Raw genomic sequence first — 12,027 nt, forward strand, 5'->3', positions numbered from 1 at the left:
GGCTCTGAGTTGTCAACAAAGAGTCCGACGCAGGGCTTGATCCCATGGCCTGCAGGATCACGACCTGAGCCGAAGTCGGATGCTTAACTGACTGAGCCACCCAGGTTCCCTGGGAGTGCATTATTTTGTTGAAGACCATAGCTGTAATTTTAGTGGGGCTGGGGGTTTGTGTATATTTGGGGTATGAGGGTTCTGGGTACACAACCAGGCACCGGATAGGTAGAGGGTTTGTGTGTTTGAGGATGTGTGGAGCTCTGTGGGCCTGTTTGATGGTGGCACAGATCACTGTGACTGGGTGGAGTGTCTGTTGGCCTGGGAGTGGGATATGGGGCTGTATTGGTGGCTGTAAGTCTCCCCCCTGTGTACTGACCGTTGTTTGTTCTGACCTCCTGTGGCTTGCCGTCATGCTGTCTCTTCTCTAGGGCAGCCATTCCCCTGGAATTGTCAGCAGTCTTCTCATTTTCACCTGGATTGGTCTGGGAATATCACTTCTGCTGGTGGCTGGATGCAGAATGGGGCTGAGTCCCCAAGGAGTCCTGTCCTCAGTGGGGTGGCTGGTAGGTCAGGACTTGCCCTCCAGGAAGTCAGACATGACCAGTCCTCTCCAGAATGTGCTGGCAGGACTGACCTATTGGATGGACTCTGCTAGGAGAAAAGTAGACCCAGATAGTTCCTGAGAGAGAAACCTGTTTCCTCCCTTGGGTGGCTCCCAATGGAGCAGGCATGGCATAGAACTTCAAGAGACTGGCTGTAAAATTATAAACGGTGACCTTTTTAGAATGCAACATGTTTCCCGTTATCCAAATATTGACAGCCAAAACTCTTGGTGTCCTAAACTGTTGAAGAAAGAGCAGAGCCAAACTGAGTGCCCAGCTGTGTTTATCAGGCTCCACTGAAAATGCAAATTTGCATCATCACTGCATCACTTGAGTTTCTAGTGTGTGCAAGGCCCTGTGTGGAGTACTTTCACATGCATGTGTTCCAAATCCATAAAAACCCCACTAGGTGGAAACATTAATTGTTTCACTTTGGCAGGTGATGCAGTTGATGTTCAGAGGTGGGCAATCATGATGAAGCACCTTGCATGTGCCAGAATATCAGTCGTACTTGTTAACCCCTCCCAACAAACTAAACATAACCCTGATCAGTGCATCCGGATGCCAGGCTCTGAAGACACAAAGTAGATCCCAGCAGCAGAATCTCTGTTTTTATCTAGTAGTTTCAGGTCTTAAGTCTCTTTTATCCATTTGGAGTTGATTTTTGTGATGGAAGTTGAATAAGGGACCAGTTTCACTCTTAAGCATGTTTTCCCATCACCATTTATTAGAGACTCCCCTTTCCCCACTTTGTGAGTTCTTGGAATCCTTCTTGAAGATCACACTATAGATGGATGTATTTCTGGGCTCTTGGGTCCATTTACCTGTATGTCTATATGGCAGCACTGTATTATTTTGATTTTTGTAGCTTTGTAATCTATTTTGAAATCAGGAAATGTGATGCCTCAGGCTTTGCTCTTGTTCAAAATTGTTTTGGCTCTTCAGGATCTGTGGTTCCCTATAAATTTTTGGATCGTTTTTCTATTTCTGTAAAGATTCCGTTGGAATTTTAATAGGGATTGCGTGAAATCGATAGGGCACTTTAGGCAGTATGAGCATTTAAACAATATTTTTTTGGATTCTATGTTGTTTATTTCTGCTCTGGTCTTTATTTTTCCTCTTATTCTGCTGGCCTTGGGGTTTCTTTGTTGTTCTGCTTCTAGTTCGTTTAGGTGTGCTGTTAGATTTTGTATTTGGGATTTTTCTTGTTTCTTGAGATAGGCCTGAATTGCAGCGTACTTTCCTCTTAGGACTTGAGGCATCACTTTTTCTTTTTTTTAATTTTTTTTTTCTTCAACGTTTTTATTTATTTTTTGGACAGAGAGAGACAGAGCATGAACGGGGGAGGGGCAGAGAGAGAGGGAGACACAGAATCTGAAACAGGCTCCAGGCTCCGAGCCATCAGCCCAGAGCCTGACGCAGGGCTCGAACTCACTGACCGCGAGATCGTGACCTGGCTGAAGTCGGACGCTTAACCGACTGCGCCACCCAGGCACCCCGAGGCATCACTTTTTATTGCATCCTCTTTCCCTTCTGATTTTCTTGATTCGAGTCCTTTTTACTTAATTAAGGTAGTTAAGGGTGTGTTGAATTTCTTTTCAAGAATCACCACTTAGTTTTTAAAACTTTTTCTGCTGTTTTTTCTGTTCTTTACTTGATATAGTTCTGTTTTAATCTGTACTATTTCCTTCCTTCTGCCAACTTGAGGATTATTTTTTTCTTTTTTTCCTTAGGTCCTTGAGGTGTAAAGGTAGGTTGTTTATTTGAGGTCCTTTTTATTTTATTTTTTTGATCTAGGCATTTATGACTATAAACTTCTGTCTTAGTAGTTACTGCCTTTGCTGCATCCTGTGAGTTTGGGTGTGCTGTGTTTCTTTGAGTTTGTCTTGATACACTTTTTCAATTCCCTTCTGATTTCCTCTTTGAGCAAACGGGTGTTCAAGAGTGGGCTGTTTAGTTTGTACATTAGTGAATTTGTTTTGTTTGTTTTTGCTGCTAGTGATTTCTAGTTTCATTCCCTTGTGGTCAGAAAAGATCCTTTGAATAATTTTGATCTTCTTAATTTAAGATCTGTTTGTGGCTTAACGTATTATTTATCCTGGAAAGCGTTGCTTGTGTACTAGAAATGAATGTTTGGGGGCGCCTGGGTGGCGCAGTCAGTTGAGCGTCCGACTTCAGCCAGGTCACGATCTCGCGGTCCGTGAGTTCGAGCCCCGCATCGATCGGGCTCTGGGCTGATGGCTCAGAGCCTGGAGCCTGTTTCCGATTCTGTGTCTCCCTCTCTCTCTGCCCCTCGCCCGTTCATGCTCTGTCTCTCTCTGTCCCAAAAATAAATAAACGTTGAAATGAATCTTTGCTGCTGTTGGATGGAATAGGAGTTCTGTGTATGTCTGTAAGGTCCATTTGATCTATACTATTGTTCAAGTCAACTGTTTCTTTACTGATTTTCTGTCTGGATATTCTATGTTAGTATAAGTGAGTTTTTGAAGTCCCATAACATCATTATAGCGCAATATAATACGTCAGCATTTACTTTATATGTTTAGGTGCTTGGATATTGGGTGTACATATGGTTGTTATATCTTGCTGTTAAATGGACTCTTCAATCATCATATACAGACCTTTTATGGTCTACAGAAAGTTTTTGACTTAAAATCGTTTGAATGGGGTATTGTATCCTTTTCCATCCCTTAACTCTGAGTCTATATAGGTTTGAATATAAATGAATATCTTGTAAGTAGTGTATACATGTCATCCTTGAACTGCGTGAATTTGAACTACATGGGTCCATTTTGTCTCCACATTCTTGCCAACACCTGTTTCTTGTGTTGTTGATTTTAGCCATTCTGACAGGTGTGAGGTGATATTGTAATTTCATTTTCATTTCCCTGATGATGAGTGATGATGAGCATCTTTTCACGTTGGCTATTTGGATTTCTTTGGAGAAATGTCTGTTCATGTTTTGGGCCCATTTTTTAAATATTACACTTATTTAAATTCAAGTTAGTTAACATACCGTGAAGTATCGGTTTCAGGAGTAGAACCCAGTGTGATTTATCACTTACATATGACACCCAGTGCTCATCCCAACAAGTACCCTTCTTAATGCCCATCACCCATTTAGTCCATTCCCCCCCAGCTCCCCTCTGTTAACCCCCAGTTATCTGCTATGGTTTGCCTCCCTCTATTGTTCCTTCCCTTCCCCTATGTTGATCAGTTATGTTTCTGAAATTCCACATAGGAGTGAAATCATGTGATATTTGTCTTTCTCTGCCTGACATTTACTTACCAGATACACTCTAGTTCCATCAGCGTTGTTGCAGGTGTCCAGATTTGATTCTTTTTCATCGCTGAGTAATACTCCATTGTGTGTATGTGTATATACACATCTTCCATATCCAGCAGTCAGTGGACATTTGGGCTCTTTCCGTAATTTGGCTGTTGTTGATAATGCAGCTATAAACATTGGGGTGCGTGTGCCCCTTTGAGTCAGCATTTTTGTATCCTTTGGATAAATACTCAGTAGTGCAATTGCTGGGTTGTAGGGTAGTTCTGTTTTTAATTTTTTGAGGAGCCTCCATACTGTTTTCCAGTTTGCTTTCCCATCCACAGTGCAAAAGTGTTCTCCTCTTTCTGCATCCTCACCAACATCTGTTGTTTCCTGAGTTAATTTTAGCCATTCTGACAGGTGTGAGGCGGTATCTTGGGTTATCTTGGTTATCTTGGGTGGTGTCTTGGGTTCTGCTTTTTGGGTGTTGAGTTTTATAAATTCTTTATATGTGTTGGATGCTAATCCTGTATTGGATATGTCATTTGCAAATATCTTCTTTTTTTTCTTCATATTTTAACGTTTATTTTTGAGACAGCACAAGCAGGGGAGGGCAGAGAGAGAGGGAAACACAGAATCCAAAGCAGGATCCGGGCTCCGAGCTGTCAGCACAGAGCCTGACGCGGGGCTCAAACTCATGGACTGCAAGATCATGACCTGACCCAAAGTCGGATGCTTAACTGAGCCATCCAGGTGCCTCAAAACCCACAGAATTTGAATAAAGCCATCCCCCAGTGAATTCGGATATAAAGTTTGATTTAAATACTTCTTTGGGAAGACAACACCACGCTGCTACTCAATTGAAAGAAACATTTTTACAGTCTTGACGTCTTTTATTTTTTTTTACATTTATCACGCCATGAATTCATAGGGAATGGGTTCCAACAGCTCAGGTTCCTTTCCATTGGTTCTCACAAAGTGTGCTTCTCTGGGTGGGGCAGGGTGGCGCTTCAGTTGAACCCAAGTACCTTTCTCCTTGGCTTCCTTCTTTTTCTGATCATTTTCCTTCACACACTTCAGGAAGCTGTCTCGGCTCTTTGAGTGCTTAATGTGCTCGATATGTACATTAATTCTCTTAGCAAGAATCTTGCCCTTAACTTGTTTGTTTACAACCGTGCCAACAGCATGCTGGGTAATATTGTAGACTCTTCCAGTTTTGCCATGGTAACGTTTGTGGGGCATTCCTTTTTGAACAGTGCCCATTCCCTTGATGTCCACAATATCACCTTTCTTGTAGATTCGCATGTATGTTGCTAAAGGAACACCTCCATGTTTTCTAAAAGGCCTAGAGAACATATAGCGAGTACCTCTCCTCTTTCCCTTTGTGTTGGTCATCTTGGCGAATTACTGGAAGATGGCGGTTCCGGCCGAAAGGCAAATATCTTCTATTCTAAAGGTTGTCTTTTAGTTTTGTTGGTTTTTTTCCTTCACTGTGCTGAAGATTTTCATTTTGGTATAGTTCCAGTAGTTTACTTTTGCTTTTATTTCCCTTTCCTCAAGAGGTACATCTAGAAAGAAGCTGCTATGGCCTGTGTCAAAGAAAATACTGCCTATATTCTCTTCTAGCATTTTTAAGGTTTCAGGTCTCACATTTAGGTCTTTAATCCATTTTGAAATCATTTTTATGTATGGTGTAAGAAGATGGTCCAGTTACGTTCTTTTGCATGTTGAGCCCAGTTTTCCCAACACTGTTTGTTGAAGAGACTGTGTTTTCCTATTGGATGTTCCTTCTTGCTTTGTCAAAGATTAATCGACCGTATAGTTGTGGGTTTATTTCTGGGTTTATGTGTCTCTTTTTATGCCAGTACCATACTGTTTTGATTACTATAGTTTTTTTTTTTTTAAATTTTTTTTTCAACGTTTATTTATTTTTGGGACAGAGAGAGACAGAGCATGAACGGGGGAGGGGCAGAGAGAGAGGGAGACACGGAATCGGAAACAGGCTCCAGGATCTGAGCCATCAGCCCAGAGCCCGACGCGGGGCTCGAACTCACGGGCCGCGAGATCGTGACCTGGCTGAAGTCGGACGCTTAACCGACTGCGCCACCCAGGCACCCCTGATTACTATAGCTTTTTGATAGAACTTAAAGTCCAGATTGGCAATGCCCTCCAGCTTTGCTTTTATTTTTCAAGATTGGTTTGACTGTTCAGGGTGTTTTGTGGTTCGATACAAATTTTAGGACTGTTCTAGTCTCGTAAAAAATGCTATTAGTATTTTGATAGGGACTGCATTAAATGTATAGATTGCTTTGAGTAGTATGGACATTTTAACAGCATTTGCAGATGACATGATGCTGCATACAGAAAATCCTAAAGACTCCACTGAAAAACTGCTGCAGCTGATAAATGAATTCAGTAAATTTGCAGGATACAAAATAAACGTGCAAAAATCTGTTGCATGTCTATACACCAACTGTGGGAGATGCAGGAGAGAAGCATCAAAGGAAAAGACTTCAAAAGGGAAGGGCTGGAGAAGGTGCAAGGCCTTAGGACCTGTTTACAGGACCTGTGTAGGACACGTTTACACAGCTGAACACGGCTGCGACTAGTAAGGAACGCCTAAAGCCATTAACATTGTCCAGGGCCAGATCCTCCTTCACAGCTGACACTTCCTAGTGTTATAGAAACCAATTAACTCGAAATTCAGCCTTGAAAAACTAAACCATTAGATTGATTAACACACTTGCTTAGCTGACTTTATGCACGTAGTCCTTATCGATTATCCTAATAAAAACAAGCTTCATCGTGGAGTCAGGGCCTCATTCCGACTTGAGTATGAGGACCTTCACTTAACTGCACTTTGTTTGCAGACTCATCTTTTGCGACTCCGGCCATACTCCTTGCAACGACCAACAACGAAGCATCAGAAAGAGAAATTAAGAAAACAGTCCCATTTACAGTTGTAACCAAACTAATAAGATACCTAGGAGTAAATGTTACCAAAGAGGTGAAAGACCTGTACTTTCACCTGTACTGTGAAAACTATAAAACACTGATGAAATAAATTTTGAAGATGACACAAAAAATGCAAAGACATTCTGTGCTCATGGATTGGAAGAAAAATATTGTTAAAATGCACTGACTGATTTTTTAGGGACTCTTGGGTGGGTTAGTCGATTGGGCATCTGACTTTGGCTCAGGTCATGATCTCGCAGCTCATGAGTTCGAACTCTGCATTGGGCTCTGAGCTGGCGGTTGGGAGCCTGGAGCCTCCTTCAGATTCTGTGACTCCGTCTCTCTCTGCCCCTACCCCACTCGTTCTGTGTCTCTTTCTCTCTCTCTCTCTCTCCTTCAGATTCTGTGACTCCGTCTCTCTCTGCCCCTGTCCCTCTCATTCTCTCTCTCTCTCTCAAAAATAAGTAAGCATTAAAATTTTTTTTAATGTCTTGACTAATTTTTTTACAGAAATACTTATTTTTACTTCTTTGTGTTTTCCTGACTCCATACTGTCATTTTTGTTGTTTGCTTTCTACTCAGAGTTCCCTTTAATATTTCTTGAAGGGCTGGTTTAGTGGTCATGAACTCCTTTAGTTTTTGTTTGGCTGGGAAACTCTATCTTTCCTTCTGAGTGATAGCCTTACTAGATAGAGTATTCTTGGCTACAATTTTTTCCCATTCACACGTTGAGTATATTATGCAACTCCCTTCTTGCTTGGAAAGTTTCTGTTGAAAAATCCCCTAATAGCCTTATGAGGGTTCTCTTGTTTGTTACCGTCTACCTTTGTCTTGCTGTTTTTAAAATATGTTTTTATCACTATATTTTGACAATTATATATCTTGGAGCGAATCTGCTTTTGTTGATTTTGTTGGGGGTTCCCTGTGCCTCCTGCATCTGGATATGTTTCCTTTCCCACATTAGGGAAGTGTTCAGCTTTATTTCTTCAAATACATTTTCTGTCCCCTTACTTTCTTCTAGGATGCCTATAATGTGAATATTGCTATGCTTGATGGAGTCACTGAGTTCCCTGAGTGCCTTCTTGATTTGCATAAGTCTTTTTTTCTCCCTTTGGTTCAGTTTGATTACTTTTTGTTACTCTGTCTTCTAGGTCATTATGTTCCCCTGCTTCTTCCAGCCTGCCATTCATTCTATTAAGTGTGTTTCTCATTTGTTTATTGAACAATTTATCTCTCTGTTACTCCTTATCTGTGTTAAGGGCCTCACTCATGTCTTCCACTCTTTTTGCAAGCCCAGTAAGTATCCTTATGATCACTGCTTTCAATACTCCCATCAGGCATGTTACTTATATTTGTTTTGCTTAGGTCTTCAGCTGTGGCCTTATCCTGTTGCTTCATTGGGGATAAATTCCTCTGTCTCCTCATTTGGCTTATGTCTCTGTGCCTGTTTCTGTTTGTTAGGCAAGTCAGCTGAGTCTCCTGTTCTTGAGGGGAATGGCCTTATGAAGAAGAGGTGCTGTAGTGCCCTGCAGTATAGTGTCACCTGTTCCCCAGGACGTGGTGCTTCCGGGAGTGCCTCTAAGGTATGCTGTTTGCGCTATGCTGTTGAGTACGGGCTGCTTTATTCTTTGGGCCAGTTACTTGCAGAGCTCTCTTTGCCTGCTGTGGGCAGTGTTTGGTTCCTGGCTTGAATGTGGCGAGTTTTAACTGGGTGCTCCCTGGTCTGCTTGTGGAATGAGACCTGTTGCCACTGCCATGGGAACCAAGACTCTGCAAACCTCCTGATTGGGAGATACATGTGAGCAGGGGTTTGGGCAGGTCTTCATGAGGAGGGGGCCTGCCAAGCTGGGAATGAGGCTGTTGACTGGAAGAGTGGTTCTATCAGAGGGGGTGGGGGTGGGACTTGGTGTAAACAAGTTAGGTTGTGAGTGCTGATACTGCACCGGTTCCTACAGTTTGCCCTGTGCTTTTGCTAAGGGGTAGAGGAGGGAAATGGCTCTGGCCAGTTCCTTTGTTCGCAAAATGTTCCATGAATGCTGCCTCACTGAGATGTGCTCTAAAATGAGCACATAACCTCCCCACTGTGTGCCCAGGCACTCTTCAGATTCTTGTTTTGTTTTTTTTTTTCTTTTTCTCTTTTATTTATTTAAATTCAAGTATTGGCATACAATGTAGGCTTGGTATCAGGAATAGAATCCAGTGATCCCTCACTTGTGTATGACACCCTGTGATCATCACAAACAAGTGTCTTCCTTAATACCCATCACCCATTTAGCTCATCCTCCACCTCCCCTTCAACAACCCTCAGTCTGTTCTCTGTACCTAGAGTCTCTTATGGTTTGTCTACCCCCCCGCCGCCCAGTTTTTATCTTATTTTTCCTTCCCTTCCCCTATGTTCATCTGTTGTGTTTCTTAAAGTCCACATAGGAGTGAAATCATAGATATTTGTCTTTCTCTGCCTGACTTATTTTGCTTAGCATAATACACTGTAGTTCCATCCACAGTATTGGAAATGGAAGGTTTCATTCTCTTTGATTTTCAAGTAGTATTCCATTGTGCATATATGTGTATGTATATGTATGTAGGTATGTATGTATGTATACGTACATATACACCACATTTTCTTTATCCATTCATCAGTTGATAGACATTGGGGCTCTTCCCATAATTTGGCTATTGTTGATAGTGCTGTTATAAACATTGTGGGTGCATGTGCCCCTTTGAATCGGCATTTTTGTACCCTTTGGGTAAATACCTAATACTGCAATTTCTGGATTGTAGGACAGTTCTATTTTTAATTTTTTGAGAAACCTCCATACTGTTTTCCAGAGTGGCTGCACCGGTTTGCATTCTTACCAACAGGGAAAAGTGTTCCCCTTTTTCTGTGTCCTCAGCAATATCGGTGGTTTCCTGAGTTGTTAATTTTAGCCATCTGACAGGTGTGTGGTGGTATCTCATTGTGGTTTTGATTTGTATTTCCCCAATTATGAGTGATGTTGAGCATCTTTTCGTGTGTCTGTTAGCAATCTGGATGTCTTCTTTGGAAAAGTGTTCATGTCTTCTGCCCATTTCTTCACTGCATTATTTGTTTTTTGGGTGTTCTTTATAAATTCTTTATAAATTTTGAAAACTAACCCTTTATCTGAGATGTGATTTGCATATATCTTCTCCCAATCCATTAGCTGCCTTTTAGTTTTGTTGATTGTTTCCTTTGCTGTGCAGAAGCCTTTTATCTTGATGAGGTCCCAATTGTTCATTTTTGCTTTTGTTTCCCTTGCCTCTGGAGACCTGTCTAGTAAGAATTTCCTGCGGCCATAATCGAAGAGGATGCTGTCTATTTTCTCCTGTAGGATTTTGATTGTTTCTGGTCTCACATTTAGGTTTTTCATCCATTTTGAATTTATCTTTGTGTATAGTGTAAGAAAGTGCTCCAGTTTCAGTTGTCTGCATGTTGCTGTCCAGTTTTCCCAGCACCATTTGTTGAAGAGACTGTCTTTTTCCCATTGGATCTTCTTTCTTGCTTTGTTGAGGATTAGTTGGCCATATGTCTGTGGGTCCATTTCTGGGTTTTCTGTTCTGTTCCATTGATCTATGTGTTTGTTTTTGTGTCCATACCATACTGTCTTGATGATTATAGATTTGTAATACAGCTAGAAGTCTGGAATTGTGATGCCTCCAGCTTTGGTTTTCATTTTCATCATAACTTTGGCTATTTGGGGTCTTTTCTGGTTCCATACAAATTTTAGGACTGTTCTAGCTCTGTGAAGAATGCTGGAGGTATTTTGATAGGGATTGTGCCGAATGTGTAGATTGGTTTGGATAGTATCGACGTTTTAACAATATTTGTTCTTCCATGAGTATGGAATACTTTTCCATTTTTTTGTGTCTTCAGTTTCTTTCATAAGTTTTCTATAGTTTTCAGTATACAGACCTTTTACCTCTTTGATTAGGTTTACTCCTAGGTATCTTATGGGTTTTGGTGCAATTGTAGATGGGATTGATTCCTCAATTTCTCTTTCTATTGCTTCGTTGTTGATGTATAGAAATGCAACTGCTTTCTGTATGTTGATTTTATATTTTGTGACTTTGCTGAATTCACATATCATTTCTACCAGTTTTTTGATGGAATCTTTTGGGTTTTCCATAGTGTCACGTCATCTGTGAAGAGCCAGAGTTTGACTTACTCCTTGCCAGTTTGGATGACTTTTGTTTATTTTTGTTTGATTGCTGAGACTAGGACTTTCAGTATGATACTGACAACAGTGGTGGGAGTGGCCATCCCTGTTGTGTTCCTGATTTTAGAAGGAAGGCTCTCAGTTTTTCCGCATTGAGGATGATATTAGCTGTGGGCCTTTCATATGTGGCGTTTATGATCGTAAGGTATATTCTTTCTATCCCTACATTCTTGAGGCTTTTTATCAAGAAAGGATGATGGGGGTGCCTGGGTGGCTCAGTCTGTTAAGCGTCTGACTTTGGCTCAGGTCATGATATCACAGTTCATGAGTTTGAGCCCCGCGTTGGGCTCTGTGCTGACAGCACAGAGCTTAGAGCCTACTTCAGATTCTGTGTCTCCCTCTCTCTCTACCCCTCCCTCACTCACACTCTTGTCTCTCTCTCTCTCTCTAAGATAAATAAACATTAAAAAAATAAAAATAAATAAAAAATTTTTAAAAAGATGATGATAAAGAGGTCAGAAGGAGTTTATTTTTTTAATTTACATCCACGTCAGTTAGCATATAGTGCAACAATGATTTCAGGAGTAGATTCCCTAATGCCCCTAATGCATTTATCCCATCCCCTCCCACACCCCCTCCAGTAACTGTTCTCCATATTTAAGAGTCTCTTATGTTTTTGTCCCCCTCCCTGTTTTTATATTATTTTTGTTGCCCTTCCCTTCTGTTCATCTGTTTTGTATCTTAAAGTCCTCATATGAGTGAAGTCATATGATATTTGTCTTTCTCTGACTAATTTCGCTTAGCATAATACCCTCTAGCTCTGTCCACATAGTTGCAAATGGCAAGATTTCATTCTTTTTGATTGCTGAATGATACTCCATTATATATATATATATACCAGATCTTCTTTATCCATTCATCCATTGTTGGACATTGGGCTCTTTCCATACTTTGGCTCTTGTTGATAGTGCTGCTATAAACATGGGGGTGCAGGTGCCCCTTCAAAACAGCATACCTGTACCTGTTGGATAAA

At 41.3% G+C, this 12,027-nt stretch overlaps 1 protein-coding gene across 1 annotated transcript; it reads right to left on the reverse strand.

Annotated features, from left to right (window-relative positions):
* Positions 1-4,736: 4,736 nt before the first annotated feature.
* LOC121026697 (60S ribosomal protein L21-like) lies at positions 4,737-5,305 on the reverse strand. The gene has a single exon (XM_040469491.1). It carries the CDS (start codon positions 5,257-5,259, stop codon positions 4,777-4,779), a length of 483 nt encoding a protein of 160 aa, XP_040325425.1. The 5' UTR covers positions 5,260-5,305; the 3' UTR covers positions 4,737-4,776.
* Positions 5,306-12,027: the final 6,722 nt, after the last annotated feature.

This window comes from Herpailurus yagouaroundi, unplaced genomic scaffold, assembly GCF_014898765.1.
Source record: "Herpailurus yagouaroundi ecotype Mexico unplaced genomic scaffold, PumYag 151629, whole genome shotgun sequence".
Classification (NCBI taxonomy): domain Eukaryota; kingdom Metazoa; phylum Chordata; class Mammalia; order Carnivora; family Felidae; genus Herpailurus; species Herpailurus yagouaroundi.